The 19,504-nt window shown below is 36.5% G+C and overlaps 5 protein-coding genes across 15 annotated transcripts; 1 reads left to right on the forward strand and 4 right to left on the reverse strand.

Annotated features, from left to right (window-relative positions):
* Positions 1-7: 7 nt before the first annotated feature.
* Positions 8-2,796, reverse strand: LOC123200838 (endoribonuclease YBEY, chloroplastic-like). The gene is made up of 7 exons (XM_044616233.1): positions 2,655-2,796; positions 1,531-1,592; positions 1,170-1,421; positions 997-1,092; positions 511-688; positions 169-269; positions 8-55 (listed from the first exon to the last, which is right to left on the reverse strand). The coding sequence occupies exons 1-7, from the start codon at positions 2,794-2,796 to the stop codon at positions 8-10; spliced, it is 879 nt and encodes a 292-aa protein (XP_044472168.1).
* Positions 2,797-3,574: 778 nt separating this feature from the next.
* Positions 3,575-7,023, reverse strand: LOC123200601 (receptor-like protein kinase 5). The gene is made up of 2 exons (XM_044615864.1): positions 4,336-7,023; positions 3,575-4,187 (listed from the first exon to the last, which is right to left on the reverse strand). Exons 1-2 carry the CDS (start codon positions 6,959-6,961, stop codon positions 3,745-3,747), a joined length of 3,069 nt encoding a protein of 1,022 aa, XP_044471799.1. The 5' UTR covers positions 6,962-7,023; the 3' UTR covers positions 3,575-3,744.
* A 2,661-nt stretch (positions 7,024-9,684) lies between these two features.
* On the reverse strand, positions 9,685-14,445 carry LOC123200605 (mitochondrial import inner membrane translocase subunit TIM17-2-like). Of its 11 annotated transcripts, none has more exons than XM_044615871.1 (11): positions 14,091-14,445; positions 13,836-13,897; positions 13,646-13,755; positions 13,106-13,212; positions 12,454-12,503; positions 12,146-12,310; positions 11,299-11,569; positions 11,055-11,196; positions 10,898-10,946; positions 10,555-10,617; positions 9,685-10,369 (listed from the first exon to the last, which is right to left on the reverse strand). In XM_044615871.1, the coding sequence occupies exons 9-11, from the start codon at positions 10,911-10,913 to the stop codon at positions 9,711-9,713; spliced, it is 738 nt and encodes a 245-aa protein (XP_044471806.1). In that variant the 5' UTR covers positions 10,914-10,946; positions 11,055-11,196; positions 11,299-11,569; positions 12,146-12,310; positions 12,454-12,503; positions 13,106-13,212; positions 13,646-13,755; positions 13,836-13,897; positions 14,091-14,445; the 3' UTR covers positions 9,685-9,710. The 11 variants fall into 11 exon arrangements, with proteins under 11 accessions (XP_044471806.1, XP_044471805.1, XP_044471813.1 ...); XM_044615870.1 differs by having other exon boundaries at positions 13,106-13,217; XM_044615878.1 differs by having other exon boundaries at positions 11,055-11,134; positions 13,106-13,227.
* On the reverse strand, positions 11,276-14,357 carry LOC123200840 (protein KAKU4-like). Its single transcript, XM_044616234.1, has 6 exons — positions 14,120-14,357; positions 13,836-13,897; positions 13,646-13,755; positions 13,366-13,451; positions 13,106-13,227; positions 11,276-11,569 (listed from the first exon to the last, which is right to left on the reverse strand). Exons 1-6 carry the CDS (start codon positions 14,355-14,357, stop codon positions 11,276-11,278), a joined length of 912 nt encoding a protein of 303 aa, XP_044472169.1.
* Positions 14,446-17,584: 3,139 nt separating the features above from the next.
* On the forward strand, positions 17,585-18,727 carry LOC123200603 (rust resistance kinase Lr10-like). Its single transcript, XM_044615866.1, has one exon. The coding sequence runs from the start codon at positions 17,621-17,623 to the stop codon at positions 18,725-18,727; it is 1,107 nt and encodes a 368-aa protein (XP_044471801.1). The 5' UTR covers positions 17,585-17,620.
* The last annotated feature ends 777 nt before the right edge of the window (positions 18,728-19,504 follow it).

Below are 19,504 nucleotides of genomic sequence, written 5' to 3' on the forward strand. Positions count from 1 at the left end.
AATGCCTCTATGTTAAGTCGGCCTTCTTCAAAACATTTATCATAGCTGGACGAGTCTGTTTTAGAAACAACATCCAAATAAATTTCTATAGCGTAAACATATACTTCTAAAATGATCTCTTAATGGTCCCCGCAAGAAATAAGCAAATATATTTTCATCTGCGCTTACTTTTCCAGTGGCTATCACCACCTTTACACCCCTTGACAATGCCTCCTTCAATGCTTTAGCATTTGTAAATGAAATTTGACTTTTACTGTTCAAAAATGTACCTTGCATTTGAATAGAGAATAAATCATTACAAATTTTAGGAAAAATGAAGAAGGTTTCGAAGACAATGTAGGTGCAATCTTACCATCCATATCGCAGAATCGGAGACTTCCTTCTTTCTTCCTGTCTTTTCACACTTCATATGTCAGATTAGCTCACTGCCAATGTATATGTGGCTATTACACATTCAATATGAATAAAGTCAGTATGCATCAAATGAGAAGATCCATGGGATATAATTACCATCCGACTGCTCGATATGAAGATTTGCATTAGTTTCAGAATCATATGCACTCTGTATCAATCCTTTTCCCTTCCACCCAAGACTCTTCAAAAGAGATTCTTCCTCCTCCTCCATTTCTGCTTCGGCCTGCTCACTAATCTCATGATCAAAACCCAAAAGATGTAACAGCCCATGAACCTGCAAATGTTAGAGCAATTAAGAAACCCACTTTATACATTGCCTACCACACACAAGTATTATTCTTGAAAAGACAAAAAAAAAAAAAAAAACATTATGGATCTACTTGAACTTGCCCATTACTTAATTCCATTTGATTCTTCACAGCTATGGAATATCTCAGACCAAGAGATACGATTCCTCAAAAATCAAGCAATTATGTATATCCACCGTCTATGAGGTATAAACTACATGCATACAGAGACAAGTGACTAAAGCAAGAAACTGAAAATGTAGAAGCTACCGATTAAAACAATTTTTAAACCAACCATGAGGATGCGTATTTCATCAAGAAGTGAATGCCCTCTTTCCTCAGCTTGTCTTGCAGCCGTTTCAACTGAAATTACAATGTCACCTAACATGAGCTACAAAGGAAGAAAAGTAAATCAGGTCAGAAAGTTGCCACCCAAACTAAAGCTTAACGAATAGAAAGAAATCTTACAACTGGAAGTTCTAGTTCAGGAACATGCTGTGACATGGAGAGAACATCAGTAGAATAGTCCTCGTCCCTCCATTCTTTGTTAAGCTTACGAATAAAATCATCATTACAAAGGAGTATAGACAACTCAATACCTTCGAAACCACCCAAGTCTTTTATAGAAGTGTCTCTTGTTTTGTACTTTGAATCATTCAAACCATTAAAGGCCGACTTCATCAACATCGGCGCATTCAGTCGAAGCAGTTCTGCTACATTCTGTAACAGATCATATATCATTAATTAAATTCAACATTTTGCACGCCAAAGGTTTGTAGAAAAGCAATACAAATAATACAGATGAAAAAATAAACAAATAAATAAATACCGAGATTTCAGGGTAGACCTGGCCACAGGCCGGTTTGGCCTGTGAACCGGACCGAAACCGGCCTGCATAAAACCGGAACCAGAACCGAAACCGTGGTTCTATGGTTGGTTTCGGTTCACATAAATTGAAACCGTAAAATCGTCGGTTCACACCGGTTTATGAACCGACGGTTTACTGTATTGAACAAAAAAAATTTGAATTTTTTTTTAAATTTTTTTTGAATTTTTTAAAAAAAGCCAACGGTTCCCTGCGCAGAGAACCGTTGGCTTGAAAGGAAAATTGCAGGGGACGTCCCCTGCAATTTTCAGAGAAATTATATGGGACTTCCCCTATAATTTATTTGAATCTCTATTCACCCCTCCTATTTTTAATTTTTTTTAAAAAAGTTTTTTTTCTATATATACCTCTTCAAATTCTATTCTCTCAAATTTCAATCTCTCCACTCTTTCACTCAATCCTTCAAACTCTCATTTGCATTCTTTAAACTCTTAATACTCTCTCAATCTTTCAATTCAATCAAATTTTCTTCAATTTAATTAAATTCTTTCTTAATTTTTTATTAATTTCAATTTCAATTTTTTTTATACAATTCATAATTAATTATAGAATTTATTTCTATAATTAATTTTATTTATTATTATTTTATTATCTTTTATAATTAATCATATAATTTATTTATATAATTAATTTTATTTATTATAATTAAGTCCAAACCTTTCTTTTAATTTTCAATTATCGTAATTAATAATTTAAAAATTAAATCAAGATTATGTATTAGAATTGACTGTTCAATATCGGTTTCAAATCGAAACCGTCGGTTTCGAACCGGGGCCATGAACCGGAATCGACGGTGCCGAACCGTGGACGAACCGTCTTGTTACGGTTTCAGTTCAGGGTTCTTATATTTTCGAATCGTGAATCGATAGTTTCGAATCGAAACCAACGGGTCATGAACCGTGGCCGGGTCTATTTCAGGGTCCTGAGCCAGCTCGTTTTCAATGCAAATACTAACGTCCAGCTCCAACTCTTTTTCTTTACTCTTGGTGGCGCGTCTCTTCACTTTCCGGTACTCTCTCTTTCGGTGCAGATCTTGACAGATGGTTTAAATAGCTTCTCATCTTTACCAGTACAAAGCGCGTGGAATTTCCGCCCGAAGACGGAGGAATTGGAGAAAGATGGGGAGGGAAAAGGCTTAGTGTTGTGAGGAAAGAGAGAAATGGTTGAAGAAGAGAGAAGGAAAGGCTTGGTGATAGCGAAACGCGCCATGGGAGGAGTGGTGGAGGGAGAGAGCGAGCGGAGGAAAGGAGAGACGCGAGGGAGCATGTCTGTTGAAACGAGAAATGTTGTTGAGGGTGGTAATACCGGCTGTGACATTCAACAGGGAGAGTTTAAGCTTTGGAGCCTCGTAATTTGGGCTTAGATTAGTGGTAAAATCATAATTATGAAGTCCAGAAGCCAGTAAATAATTGTTCAAGGTAACTGATGGGTCCTCCACTAGGGTTGGATTTTCTTGATTCTGTCAAGTCAAGAAGCTTGGCTTCGCTGTCCGGTGAGATCAAGAGAAGTTGTCGGGGCTCTTGATTGTGCAATAACCTACACATATGTCATCATAACTACTTGATAGTGCACATCATCGCCACCTATACGAGCCTTAGACACGAACAATTGTCTTCCAATCTAACTTCTTGGGTTGTGATCCACACCCTCAATTTTAGAAGTAGTTGTGGTGTTGCTCTTGCAACGTCTGCTTAGAGAGGGGAGTCAACGCTAATCATCGTTGCACATGTATTAATCGTCTAAAACACTAATTGCAATTGTTAAAATTTTATCATTTTTTTCGTTTTTTTTTTTCATCAGAAACAGTTGCTGAATTAATTGTTCTTTTATGGTATTTACCCATGCTAGTTTGCAAAACATGGCAAGAAGCCACTGCTGAAAATTTCAGTTGTCGAGAAGAATGTAAAAAACACAATGAAATCACATATTTCCAATTCCTTTTGTTGCATCTTTGGGATCTGGCATGCTTAAATATATGCTATTCAGGTTTAAATTTTATATGAGCTTGCTGCATCACCAATTTATTGACTCATCTATGGACAAAAATACAGTGAAGTACAATACAACTGAAGTCATTAAGAAGAAATATACATAGAACACAGACTGGAAGCCATAACAGGACTCATTCTAAAGCAGCATTCAAAATCTTATGGCAATTTATACAAGACTCTCATTTCCTTCGCCATTGGTTACCTTCTTACTGCGCTTGTAACCGTAAAGATAGTTAGCACTGCCAAGAAGAGGAGCAGTATCAACCTTCCTTTCTGTATTTCTCCCTCGAGAATTCTCCGTAGGATCACAGCGACGAAGAATATTCAAAATTTTTTTCATCGAAGGCCTGCGGCTTGGAAAAGTGTCTGTACAGATAAGTCCAAGCTTATATACGGTGGTCATTTGTTCCAGGCAACCTGCTTCATTTATCTCTGGGTCAAAAACCTCCTCGATAGGCCTTTTTTCCGTTAACTGTCTCATTGCCCATTGTGCAAGGTTTGAATACTCATCTCCTTTGTTGGGTTCTTTTCCTGTCACCAACTCGAGGAGGACAACTCCAAAGCTGTAAATATCAACCTTCTCATTCACTTTTGTTGTGTAAGCATACTCTGCAATGAAATTAAATAATTGCGTTAAAAGCTGATGTTACATGAAAACTCGGTCACTCATCAAGATATTGTCTATTTTAGACATACAGTTTAACCAGTTTAGTCTAGATTTGTCTAAACGTGTTATTGGTTTGTAAATGATTCTTACCTGGAGCAAGATAACCAAAAGAGCCAGCAACTGCAGACATCGTGTGAGGCTCTCCTTGCTTAGCCAACATCTTAGCCAGTCCAAAATCTGCAATTTTTGCTTTGAATTCAGAGTCTAACAAGATATTACTAGACTTTATGTCTCGGTGAATAATCTGTGGAGAGCAGTCGTGGTGCATATAGCATAGACCTTGTGCAGCTCCAATGGCAATCTGCAGTCTTTTTGGCCAATCCAGAACAACATGATGGACCGAATTCGTCCCTGATGATATGGAACTTCTCTTTGATGCATGAAGCCATCTATCCAGGCTTTGGTTTTCCATGTACTCATACACAAGAAGCTTATTATTCTCACTTGAAATACAGCACCTCAACTTAACTATATTTGAATGCCTAATTTTGCCCAATATTTCAATTTCAGCAATGAACTCTTTTTCCAACTTTTCATCTGGTTTTCTGTTGTTCCAGATCCTTTTAACAGCGACAAATTCACTCGAACCATTAATGGAAATCCGGTACACCTGTCCAGATCTCCCACTTCCAATCAGATTACTTTCTGTCAAATTTGGCAAAATGTTAGTTTCTGTGAAATCCAGTCTATGGAATGAGGTGAGCTCCGATGTTGCTGGATCTTGCTTTCGCTTTTTATATTGGTAGTATCTGACCACAAAAAAACCCAATAAAATAGCAACCAAGAGAACAAAGACTGCCAGAGTTAAAGCCACAGCTAGGTATTTGCGCGAAATTTTGCCGGAGTCCCGGAGTTTGGTGTTACAACTTGGAAAATTTAGAACTGGAGTATCAACACAAAGATTGGAGTTGTTTAAGAAACTGTCTTCATATGCAAGGTTATTGAGCTCCTGGGGGATCATCCCTGAGAGTTTGTTGGAGGACAGGTTTAGAAGGGTAAGCCTCAACTTACCCAATTCAGGTGGGATTCCACCTGAAAATTGGTTCCCTGATAGATCTAAATAAAGCAAGTCAGGCAAAGATCCCAATGCTGCAGGAATTTTACCTGAAAGTTCGTTTCTGGAAAGATTTAAAGCAGTAAGTGTCTGCCAGGAGATTATATGGGAAGGCAGTATGCTTGAAAGTTGATTACCATCAAGCAGTAGAGTAGTAAGCTGAGAAAGACTAGTCAGCTCAACCGGAATTTCGCCTGAGAAGAGATTGTTGCTTGCCTTAAAAACAACCATATTTTTCCAGGAAGCAACGCCAGCAGGAATTTGACCTGAAAATCTGTTGTTACTGATTTCCAATCTTGTCAAGTTCCATGCCAACTCGCTCGGTAATTCACCCGAAAAAGCATTGTTGTTCAGTATCAAGCTTGACAGATTGAAAGTTGTCCAAATGCCCGGAGGAAGCTCACTGGAGAACTGGTTGTCATAAAGCTGGACTGTCCGCAAAGTGCTGCAATTTCCAAGCGACTCTGGCACCTCTCCACTAAGATTGTTAGAGAAAGCAACAACTCCTGTCAAAACACCTGCAGCACATAAATTTTTAGGCAGTTGACCACTGAATTGATTAGAAGACACCTCAAATGCTTGAAGCTTTGAATGAAGGCCTAGTTCTGGTGGCAAGACTCCACTCAGATTGTTCTCAAATACACGAAAACCTGTCAGTGAAGGCATTAGGCCTATACTTGCAGGCAACTGCCCAGAAAACTGATTTGAAAAAAGATTAAACAGTTGCAAATACTGCAACTTCCCAAAGTCTTCTGGTATGGAACCGGTCAAATTATTCATAGAAAGATCAAGCTCAACCAAATTTCGACCTTCAAACGAATTTGGCAGCTCCCCAGATAGTTTATTACTGAAGAGATACAAGAATGTTAAGTTCTTCAACGAAAACAACCCACCAGGAATAGGACCCGTCAGACTGTTTGCGGACAAAGACAGGGTTTCAAGACTCGTGAGATTGGTGAGAGACTCCGGGATTTCTACCATCAAGTTTGCAGCAGCAATCCACAAAGTCTTCAACTTCTTTAACTTCCCGAATTCGACTGGAATACTTGCAGGCACAAACTTTTCATTATACGCCATATCCAGAACTTCTAGATTGGATAAGTCTCCGATTTCTTTCGGAAACGTGCCATTGAACTGATTTTGATAAAGATACAGCGTCTGCAACTCCGACAAGCGGCCTATACTGGAAGGAATATCGCCGGAAAAGTTGTTGGCCCCAACATTGATGTATCTGAGAGCCGAAAGTCGGTCGATATTGCTCGGTATCGGACCCACGAAGAAATTCTGAGACAGATCCAGGATCTGTAGCCTCGTGCAGTTCAGGATATCGGGAAACGCTCCGGGGATGTTGTTGTAGGAAACGTCCAGGGAGGTTAAGTTTTTCAGGTTGCATATTGTTGGTGGGATTTCTTCGGTGATAGTTTTGTTCTTGAGCGAAACTCCGGTGACCGAGTTATCGGTGCAGTTGATACCCGGCCAGTCACACGGTGATGACGTGGTGTTCCAGGAAGTAAGAGATGGTGGATTGCCCAGTTGTTGCTTGAGGTTGAGGAGGACGGCTTGTTCTTCTGTGTTCGGAATTTGAGAAATTACTTGGAAGGGTACAGAGATTAGAAGGAGAGTGAGTAGTAGCACTGGAGATGGAAAGGGTAATTTAGGCATTTTAGATAGTTCCAGCCCGTTTCTTCGGTTGAGTTTTTGCCGGGACCTACTGGGAGCTGGATATGAAATTTAGTTAGCGGAAGAGAGTGAGCGGGCTTATAATAATGTAGGTTTTGGGAAATCAAAATGGGGCTAGAAATGAATAGAATTACAGGATTGTCAGTTATGAAGGATCAAATTTGGTGTTGTCATCCCAGTCAAAACAAAGTAATTGATTCACTCCAATTTTTTGTATGCCGCATTAATAGGGTAGTGGGTCCAATCGGATTGTACTACGACAAATTTTATGTGATTCATTTTGTATTCGGACGACCATTTTATATTATAGTTTGTTAATTGACTAACCATCTTATAAGTTATATCCTTTAGGATACGTGGACCCACCATTATATATATTTTATTTTTTATTTTAAATTTTTTTTTATAATTTATGTGAGGACATCCCAGAGGTTAGCTCTTAAGGTTCTGTATACGGACTGCAAAACCTATGATCTTGGCACAATAATGAGAGTCTTATTAAAATTTAATATATATTTTAATTATAAAATACTAATAACTATATATTATATAAATAAAATTATATATATTTATAATAAATATTAATTTATATATTATATAATTAAATATTATTTTTTAATTTAAAATTATATAATTATACGGTGAAATAATATCATTTGAATATAAATTAATATTCAAACGTTTTCTTACAATGGAATAAATGTCAAAAACAAGCGGCTGGTTTCCTACTAGCTAGAGACAATTAGCAACAGTATGGGACTCTCATGGTCAGTGACGGGTAGTTTTGTAATTTTAAAGTATGAATGGGCTTTTTCTGGCACCACAACGGCAACTAACTATTTTTTAATAGAATAAATTAAAAGTTTCCACCCAAGGTTTGGGGAACCAACATGTCAACCCTTAAACTCTGCACTTCGTTTTCTTACCCAAAACCTATCTCTGTAAATGAGAAAAGGTCTTGATACAACATCCAAAAAGTAAATTACTATATGCTCTTAACTAATTTATTTTTTAAATTGTCATGTTATCCATTATCTCACAATCAAGATGTAATCTTGATGGATCATATCATATTCCACTTGGAAAAGTTTGGGTTGATAGTCTAAATCAGAACTAAGATGCGATTATAATATCGTAAATAAATCTTACATTACTAAAATATGAGAGAAATGTTAAGATTGTATGTATACATTCATTATTTATATATACTTAAATATGATCAATTATATAGTATGTGAATTTAAAAGTTGTTTAAACATGTTTTACTTTGTAAAAACTAGAAATGAAACAATGATAGATTGTATATATAAAGTAGAATATATTTTAATAGTAAATCAAGAATATTTAGACGGATTTTATAGTGATTTAGCAAGATTGCACTTTTGTGGATGCGATTCAATGTCAATATATTTTTTTCAATTTTGGAAAAGTGAAATGACATTTATGTCCTTTTACCAATAGTATTTTTCCAACAAAGTTGGGTTTTGGGTGGGTTTTTATAGTTTAAAAGTCAATGAGTTGGAACAAAATGTCGTCAAAGCTTGGGTGGGTGCTCTTTGATAAATGATTAACTTATCCTATATGAAAAATGACAGTCTATTAATCAAAAGTATTTGGCATGGTAACGGCGAAGTTTGTTAGGAGAATATTGACCATGTAGAATAGCCATATGATCCTAATCTCGGTCAAACCTTGAAAGTGGACTGTCCTTTTATATTTGAATTATATGTCACTGCATTAATTAAACTAAATATTAAATTAAATACTAATAATAATATATACCATGGTTTGATCATTAATTCATAATGAGTCCATTTGTACATGAATCAACCAATCGTCTAATCCATTGGCTCCGTCGACTTTTGGAATATAGCATTGATGCTTGACTTCTAGAATAAATGAGACACTGCCTTGTTTGCACCAAGAATATTAATACAAGTCATTTTTTAATATTATATTATGCATTGCTTACTTTACGTGTTGCCATTTCGTTAAGCTATTTACTCACATGGAGCTGGGGCAGGAAGTTATCATGGGACCACGGGGGTAACTGGCCCATCTAAACTTTCGTGTGAAACTTATTTATGTTCTAGTACTGGGAAACTCAAATAATCAATATATATATATATATATATATATATATATATATATATATGAAAATATACATGTTTCCCGAGGGGGCCTATCTTTTCTAATTCACATGTGTGGAAAGGTTTTTCAATTTTAAATGATTATACCAGTCAAGTAGATCTTGGAAGGTGAAGAAAAATGGGTACAAATACATCTAACCATTGCAACTTTAAGGCCTTCTGGGTTTGGAGAGTTCCTTGCTCAACCCTTGAATGGAGCTACATGCTAAACCTATAGGTGGATTTGATTCAATCTGAATTGAGCTGAATCTAGGCTAGCACAAGTTCGGATCAAAGACACAAAGTTCAACGTAATTTCTTGAATCAAGCTTGAATAAGTGGTTTTTATCTCAAACTCAAGCTCGATCCTACAACTCCTAATTTCTTCAAGTTCAAGCTTTACATAAACTCCAGCGAATCGAGCTCAAACCAATGATACTTAGTGCGACTCAATTGCAACCCTAGCTATATGCAATCAACACACACACACACATTCAAAGTGCAATTGAAAAGAATGGAGAAACGCATAGTGCAGCGATAGAGGTAATCACATGCCTAGTAACATCAGGCCTTGGCTCGGCTTAAAATCTGTTCATGAATTCTCATAAACCGCAATAACTGCAAGTTGCATATGGATGATGATAATACAACACATTGAAATGGTAGAAAGGCTTATTAATAAGCATAGTTACAGAACAATAACAACTAACCGTACGCTTATACTCAAATGATGGCACCGGAGGAGCATTAAAGCTCTCCAAGACCTCTGCCTTACTTCCAGTACACTTTGCTGATTCCTCCTTCTTACCACCGAAAAGCCCTCCAAACCAAGAAGAGGAAGATGGCGATGGACTCTCAACCATTGACGGGGCTTGACCTGGCAGTTGCCCCATTGGATATCCAGGTACACCAGCCATGTTTGCAATTAGCTCTTCCATGATGGGGATGTTCTGTGGTGCACTCAGAACCTTATTTAACATGATCCCAGCTCCTTCAATCAAAGCAAGTAAAACCCCACCAAAAATTGCTGATCTGGAAGCAGCACCGAAGCCCTGACGCATTGAAAGAAACCCTCCAGTGGCAGCACCAGCTATGATTGAGTTCCATGGATCCTCTTTCTGCCGAACATAGACCATTGTGCAGTCAAAAGTGGAGAAGAGGCCACCCCACACAGCAAAACTACCACCAACACGAGGTGCATTCATGCGTACAGCTTGAGTGCCTCCAATTAAACGCGCTCCAGAAGGAGAGTTATATATGCCTTGAAGAAAATAGAATCAAGAAACTTACAAAAATAGAATCCAAGTATTGGTCTTGAAAAAAACAAAAATGTATCAAGAAACTTACAAGCAAGCTCATGAAACACAAAACAGGAGAAAAGGAAAATTGAAATGACAAAAATTTTCATAATGATACTGCAAAATATGGGGGGAAATAAAAATCAACCTTGTTGTACAGTATTGAACTCTTCCGGTGGTTGAAGTCTTTGTTCAGAGCTTGGTCTCCCTTCTGTGCAAACAAATAAACAAAATTAGGCAGATTTTGTTAGTGCAGAAAAATAATGGAAGAAAAGAATTAGCCCAAATAAAAATGCATGTAAATATATTCTAGGTTTCATTCACATATAGAATATCTATTTCGATTGTTCCTACACGGAACTCCTTTTCCCCATAAAACTCAGCCATTAGGTAACAGACGATTATATCTACCACTTTACACAATCTATCCCATAATATGGTGGATTATGCGAGTAATAGAGCCCAGATTTGAGAAAATTTACAAGATGCACCTCTAGTTTCCTCCATGATTTGGACATCCTCCAAGACCTCTGTGTGAAGCTGAAGAAAAATGTTAAGACATCAGGTTACTCAAATTTTATCATATGTTAACAAGATAATAACAAAACAAAAGCGTAAGAAATGGCATTTTCCATTTTCCCCAGTTACCTTGTTTTGTTCAGAAATAAAACTAGCTCAATTTGATGACAAAGGTTCATTTTGCAATTCGTCTTGAGTCATCCGTGAAACTGAAGGGGCAAAAATTGCGGTTTCATGTCTTAGATTATCCACATTATAATTTCTCTAGATTCTGAGAAATAAAACAAGTTCAAAATCAGGCAATTTACCTTGCTATTGTTGACAAAAATCTATAAATACCAAGTTCACAATCAAACTGGGAAGCAGATCACACCTGGTAAGCCACATGAAGTAGTTACTCCTGTAACCAAGTTTAATGATGCATCTACTGATTTTGTAGAGTTCAGTACTTTGTCACTCATAGTAGCTTCTACCTCCTCAGCCACTATGGACTTCACAGCACTCCTATTCTCTGAAGTGAGTGCAGACAAATCAATTTTTGATGATGGTAGAGTCCTTAGCATCTCTTCTGTTGCTTTGGATCTCACTTTTCGTAACTCCTCAGATATATTCCATGAACCAGAGGCAGGAGAATCCCTTTTAAACTGCATTTATTTTCAGAACAATAAAAAATAAAAATAGTCAGCATGTAGAAAAGGAAAAAAACTCAAATCAGAGAAAAAAATACTAACAAATAATACCAGATAGCTTGGCTAAGTCAAAAGACTTCAATTATTCATTTATTTATCTTTATTCTTTTTTAGGTATTAATTTCAATTCTGAAATGGTGATTACCAACAATTCAGTATTTTCTGCACATATGTAACTTAAAAATACTACAGTAGCCTGTCGTAGTACCCTAGCCCAACATCATTTCAACAAATTCAGGAAGTAGTTAACAGGTTTGATGATATGACCAGCTTTTTTAAAAATTTCATTCACCCTAGGATTTATCAGTTAATAAATTTAAACCTTTTAAGTTTGTTCCAAATTTCCAATGATTTTAACCTCTTCCTAGCATCCTGAAATTCACTTTAATGAATTCTGTAATTGAGATATATGCCCACCAATTTAATATAATGCCAAACTTTCTATACAACTTATAAGCCAACTTCATTTACAAGAATCATTTTTTAGCAACAAACTCAACTGTTCATTAAAAAAACAAAAACAAAGATAACCTTGAATGACAAAGATGAGAAACCAACTGAATGTGGTGTTTTGCCGTTGAAAAGCTGTATCCTAGTTGGTGATGGTAATTGGAATTCCGTAAGGTTCCCAGATGGAGAAGTCCATAGTGGACATGTTCATATATCAACTGGAGAACCTGCTTCAGTATCAGAGCCCTGCAATGGGAAATCAATTTAGATATGCAAATGGCATTACAATTACATCCGTAATCTTTAATCTCAACTGTTATTAATTCTGCATTATCTAGAGTAAGTGAGGCAGTGATGTTTCCACCAGTATTCAAACAAATATACCATACCACAAAAGCTACACAAGGATTTCATTGGCCAGTGAAAATACAATCTTCATCTGCATTCCCAAAAAGGAAAACAGAAAATTAAAAAAATACTAACACATATTAATGAAAAAAACACATATCTTAAGTTTTTTTTTTTCTGCAGACCAAAAAATAAAAACTTTTGGGCAATTTCATAGCAGGGAAGTCAAAAGCATTTCATATATCAAATCAAAATCAATTGGAAGATGCCCTATAACTAATAAACCAAACCATTTCCCTCATGTCATTAAAATTATATAATACCCATACATACATACACGCACATATATGTTAGTCATTCTGTCCTGCAACCTTTCACATGTTTCAAAATCCACTCTACTTAGGCATGTCAGTTAGTAGGAGTTTGTAATTTTTTGTCTTTTAGTAAACTCACATTCACATTTATGAAAAAGGCAATGTTTCACACACTCCTATTAATTCTTCCATATGAGAGTTAACTTCTGCATTATGAGTTTATGCCTAATGTTCAAGTTCATGCCTCAGCATTCTCAGATATATATAAAATTGGTGAGCTAACATAAAATAAAATTATATTAATCTAGAGTCTAAATAGAAGTGATTGAAAGAAAGTATAAGGTCCACCACAAAGATACTATAGTCATCAGTTACGAACATGAGGCAACATAGCAGAGTTCAAGATGCAGGTTCCAAGTTCCAAATCTGACTTTGAATTTGAACCCAATTTCTTCTCCTCTAACCACTTTTTTGCCTCCGAAACAGCTGCACTGCATAGATCTGGCATGTCAACATGTGAAATATAATTACAGCAGCAATCAATTTCCATATTTGACAACTCAGTTTTTTAAATTTCTTGCATTTGAAGTGTTTGTAAGAAAGCAATAACATTGTCAGCTTTTCTATTAGAGAGTTCACTAAATCTTCCATCCTCTCCATCTCCATAAATGGGGCTATCTACAACTCTTGACTTAATAGTACTCGTCAGTCTATTGAACTCTTCCCTGGTTAAACATTAACACCATATATGACTTGGAGTCAAACCATTTTAAAGAGACACAATGATAAGAAAATAGCACATAGAAACTTTCACAGAGCAATAGACTCAAATATGTTAAAGTAAAAGGCATAAGAGTAGTATTAAAGGAAAAAACAATCACGGAAAAAAAATAGGAGAAAGCTGCAAATTGGCAATTACCTTGAAAATGTCACCTGCATGATAAGCCGTTCTATTAGATACTTCGTTTCACTCTTCTCCACAATAGATGGCGTTTCACTCGACTGCTGATTAACTTCTAGAGCCCGTTTCTAGCATAACCACATATATCAAAATCACAATTCTAGAGAAAAGCTGAACCCTATAGTAATTACCACAAGACCTCACTTACCTTTTTGATTGAGTCAGTTATCTGAGGAGACATTTCATTATCAATCTGATCACTGTAATCCTCTGAAAACATAAACAATCACGAAATTAGACACGTTTAATTCGACGTTACATTCTACTTCGAAAATCCACAATATCTCAATCTAAAGCTTATTTATAAAAAGAAAAATTGATTCGCAGCAAAATTTAATTTCTCATTTCTACCTTAAATAGCATGAGATCTCTCAGCTCGTTAAAATAACCTTCACAAACGTACTTTAGGTAGAAATCAAGCTGAATTGGAACCCGAAGAGGAGGAAGATGAAGAAGCAGAGGATTCGCCGGTGAAGACAGCACCGGTGGCAATCAAGCGAGTAGGCAAGTAAATAAATTTGGAGAGCCAATTAGGGTTTTGGGGTGTCAGATTCGGGGATAATGCTGGGCGGTCGCACGGAGTCTTGTTAGCAGCACTTTGCCTGGTGCGGACCATTTGGCCTCCGGATCGGGGCTCCGTGAGTCTCCTGGGTCTGGCAATGCTGGCCATCGTGCTCGTGCCTGCGTGGAGGTCCGTTAGAGGCTGAGCGAGTGAATGTGAAACCAACTAAACAGACTCGGTCTCCTTGATCCGTTTGGATTAGTCCCAATGGGTAAAGGCGGTTAAGAAAAAATTGACGTGTCACAATTTTAAATTGGTCGGAAACTGTAACAATGCGCCAATCTAAATTACTGTCTTTAGTATTAAATAATTATTAATTTGCATTATTTCAAAGAAATGTTGATTGATGTGGATACATATAAAATTTATTTAAATAATATTATATACATAAAACATATATATAAATAATAATATGTTTTTATATAATTAAATAATTTTAAATTAAAAATAAAATAATATTTAATTATATAGTAATATTATTAATTCGAATCGAGTTGCTGATGTCAAGCTACAGCTTCTAATTGTGCCCACTTCTTCTGCCATGAACTGGTCTTCAGCTCTATTGTCCACACTCCACCTAAGAACCTTTACAGCAATCCTGGCTCCATTTGGAAACTGACCCTTGTAGACTGCACTAAAACTGCCAGAAGCAAACTTAGCTGCTGTGCTGTGAATCTAACAGGCTTCTCCATCGCCATGTCTTGGAGGAAATTCTGTCGGAGCAGTAACCCAAACATGAACCGTCAGGTCAGTCGGCTCAGACTCAAATACATGTTTGACTCAAATGATCCAAATATAATTTAGAGTTTCAACTCGATGGTCCAGTACAATTTCATTATATGCAGATGTTCACATCTCAAAATAACTGAGGGATTTTGTGGAAATCATGTCTAATATTCGTCGATTAAGCTGAAAAGTTAAAAAAATGATCCCAAAATTTGTCAGTTCTTTCCACCATGTCATTCCCTGCTAATAACGACAGAACAAATTGTTAAAAACAATTCAAAGATAGGAAACATCCAAATGGCTGTACTGTCTACTTGCTTAATAAAGCCTCTGTAAATTTGCCCTTTTCTCTCTAGGAAATTATAGATAACACCTGGAAAGGCCAATGGATTTGAGTTCAATTGAGCATAATAAGAGTCAATTCAAACCTAACGCGTCTTTGTCCTTGACGAAGACAAGGTCTTCATCGGCGATGAAGACTCCTCGTTGATGAACAGTCTTTGTCATCGATGAAGACCTCATCTTCGTCTCTGGACGAAGAAGATTCGTTTTCGTCTAGACGAAGACGACTCGTCGTCGTCCTTGACGATCATGCCCAGGATAATCGTCAGAAGGAGGCCGCACCAGAGAGAAAGAGGCGTCGCTTGGAGATCATCGGAGAGAAAGAAACGACGCTGGAAAACTAACTCTGAAAAATTGAAAATCCTAAGGGGAAAAATGTTGTTTTTTAAAACTTGGGTTAGGAAAAATATTAGTTTTTAAAATTTTAGGGGCGAAAATGAGATAATTTTTTTAGGGGTTAGAGTTCCGTTAATTTTAACGGCCCATAGATGGATAAATGAGATTTTCAAAGTTAATAGAAAGAAACTTGAAAAAACAGCGTACTTTGGATAGGAAATAATACTTTGGCCTAAAAAAATGATCTAACTTTAAATCAATTTAAACGATTTGTTTACGAGAACAATTTCAAAATTTTTTTGGCATTAATGTTTACACCTTGGATAAAACCCATCTAAGTCAGTGAATTTTTTGGCTTAGTAGTTTAACGCATGTCAATGTCAAAGAAGGTAATTAATTATCAAAGTTCTTTGCAGATTCCGTAGCGTATTATCAATGGAGTTTCTGTGAATTGCCACAACTATTAAATAGTGACAATTATATCCCATCCTTCTGCTGCATAAGCCAAAATTTCCTAGTTGTGAATGTGAAACGGAAGGAATTTGTGAGCCAATTAGTTAAAAGTGACAGACTAGTTTGAATAGAATTGTAATATGCTCGAACATTATTTATGGTAAGAGTTCTAAAACAATAATATGTTAGTGTCTCAAGTTTTATCCGGACCAAACTAGCATGATTTGAATCATTTAGGTTAAAGTCAAGTAAGAATGGTTAATTCATTTTCAAACCCGAGTCAAACTCAAGTTAGAAGAAGTTTAGTTAGGTTTAGCTTGTACATCGGGTGGATGATTCAGTTTGATTTAAACTTAACTTAATTTGAATAATGTACCACAACAATTTACTTACATGATAACACGTAAACTATATTATCTAATTATGAATGAAAAATATTAAAATATAGTTTTATTGTATCTAGTTATTTTCTACTAGACTTGATCACTTTGAAATGTTCGTAAAATCCTTGGAAGTCCCACCATTTGAAGACACATTCTCGTTGTTAATCTCAGGGAGCTGTACCAATCTAGCTTTCTTGAGAGGTTAAGTGGTTAATTACTATTAATTAATCCATTTCAGTGTTGTCATGGCCGCACACCAATTTTGTTCTGCACGATAAATCCAATTCAATCTTTCTTACCTCTCCAATTCGCTTCATCTCTGTTATTGAGATCTTCACCGTCATCAGCCACTGGCAGATCAGCACGACATGAGCTTTGTCTGCAGAGGTCACCAGTCTGATCTTTGCATGGCTACTGCCTGCATGAAAAGTTAATTTTGCCTGAGAAGGTGCCACTGATTTTGGTCTTGTAAAGCTTTAGGAGTGAAGTTGAAGCCTGGCAATTTGTTGTCAATTCTTTGAACGTTTCATTCTTAACAGATTTTATCAGGAAAGCTAGCCTGCTTTTAACAGGATGTCACTGAATTATTACCCTCCGCCATGGACTACTGCAACTCTACCAACTATACCAAATATACAGAATGCCACGCAAAGCGCCACCACAATGATCATCATCTGTAAGTTTTTTTAATAAAGATTTGCTCAATTTTCGCTTAAAACACATTTCATGCAATTAATTTTGAGTATTCAATTGGATATTAATGTAATTGACTAATCACATTTTGAACATCTTAATACTAAATTGGATAGCTCAGAAAAAAAAAAAAAAAACTAAATTGGATATTCAAATCTGGTTTAATGATTTGGAACGATGTTAATTGCAGATGTAGCATGCAGCTTTGTAGTGACTATAGCAATTATAGTAATAGTGATTGTTGTCTATTACAAATGTGCAAAAACGGCCAGCAAAATGATTGTCCAAGATTTCAGACCACTGGCTTTTACAGCACTACCGCCACCAATTCTATCACCACCAATTACACCGCCGCCGCCACGGTCGCCGCTGCCAAAAAGCAAGCCCATCCAGCAACCCAAAGAAAGGGCTAATGTACCCGAGGCTGCTGCTACGCCCATGGAGAAGTTCATCCAAAAAATAGAAAGTGAGAAGCCAGTCAGATACACCGTAGAGGACCTGAAGAAATTTACAGAAAATCACAAAACCAGGCTAGGTGCTGGAGGTTTCGGGGAAGTCTACATGGGAAAGTTTCCAAATGGAGTAAGAATTGCAGTAAAGTTTTTCAAAAAGAGAGTAGACAAGAGAGACGAAGAGCAGTTTATGGCAGAAGTGGGCACAATTGGAAGAACTTACCATATAAATCTCGTCAGGCTTTTTGGATTCTGCCATGACAGAAACATGAGCGCACTTGTGTATGAATACATGGCAAAAGGATCCCTTGACAAGTACTTGTTCAGAGAAAGTAAAGCAAAAGCCATCAAATGGGAGAAGCTTCATGAAATCGCAGTGGGCACAGCAAAAGGCTTAGCATATTTGCATGAGGAATGCCAGAAAAGAATCATTCATTATGACATAAAGCCTGAAAATATTCTCCTCGATGAAAACTTCATCCCCAAAGTGGGAGATTTCGGGCTTGCAAAGCTGTGCAACAGAGAGAGCACTCATGTAACACTGGCAGAGAAATTGTGGGGAACTCGTGGCTACTCAGCACCAGAAATCTACTACAAGAATCATCCAGTAACATACAAATGCGATGTGTATAGCTTTGGGATGGTGCTGTTTGAGATCATTAGCAGGAGAAGGAATACAATTGTTCATTCTTCTCGGGACAGCATTGATTTTTTTCCTCAACGTGTATGGGAGGAATATGAGAAAGGTAAACTGGGTTCAATGGCGTTGGCCTGTGGGATTGAAAGGAGACAGCAGGAGAAAGTAGAGAGGATGTGTATGGTGGCATTGTGGTGTGTGCAAGACTTGCCTGAGGCGAGGCCACAGATGAGCGATGTGGTGAAGATATTGGAGGGAGGAATGGAGATTTTGCCACCTGCAGAAAAACCATTTCAATATTTGTTCCCAGCTGCAAGGACGGCTGTGCTTAATCCAATACCAGAGAGTAGTAGCGATGGAGGCACAAGGGAAGAAAGTCAGCCTCGCCGGTACAAGGAGCGCACCACTCCGATCATGGCCAAGTATGAAATAGAGATGGCTACTTCCCAACAATAAATCAACCAGTATTTTAAATATTTAATTAGGTAATCAGATAATGTATGATCCTTCTATCTTTAATTTAAAATTCAAATAATTCTACTAATATAGAATGCACATAATTTTATTGCTGCATTGCCTATTATTGAAAAGCTTACCTTTTTTTAATCTTTGTATTCATGATAAAAACTTATTAAGGATTGGCCAAATCTCATCAATCTTACAAATAAGCTGAGAAGGATTCAAGTAATTAACTTGGAGATTTTCCATGAAGGCATCCGTTATCTTGTTCAATAATATTTCATGTGTTAATATAATGGGCACTAACAACTACCTTGTTATAATTTGATTAGTGATTATAAATTAGAAATCGAGAAAACTATTAAATCACCTTCACATATCAATATGAATGCTCGTTAATATTCATTTTGTTAAATAATATTATATGCATTTATAATGAGTATCAAATTAAGTACTGAAGATAATGTGTTACTATGTGATTCCGTGTTATCGTTTAATCACATAATGACATATTATTATTGATTATATACTTTTATCTTTTTTTAAGAATAACTTAGCATGACTCCAGAGTACCTAATCATCGATAATAGCTAGAAGCCTTGCTAATATTTTAAAAAAACCTTAGGGAAGTTTAAGATAATAACCCTAAATTAATTTTCAAAAGTGAATCCATAGTGTTTCATTAATGTTGAACATGATAAAAGAATTTTGATAATGAGAAAATGTATTTAGCCTTATATTTATTTAGCAGCTCAGATTATTAAGCTTGCAATG

This window comes from Mangifera indica, chromosome 17 (assembly GCF_011075055.1).
Source record: "Mangifera indica cultivar Alphonso chromosome 17, CATAS_Mindica_2.1, whole genome shotgun sequence".
Classification (NCBI taxonomy): Eukaryota; Viridiplantae; Streptophyta; class Magnoliopsida; order Sapindales; family Anacardiaceae; genus Mangifera; species Mangifera indica.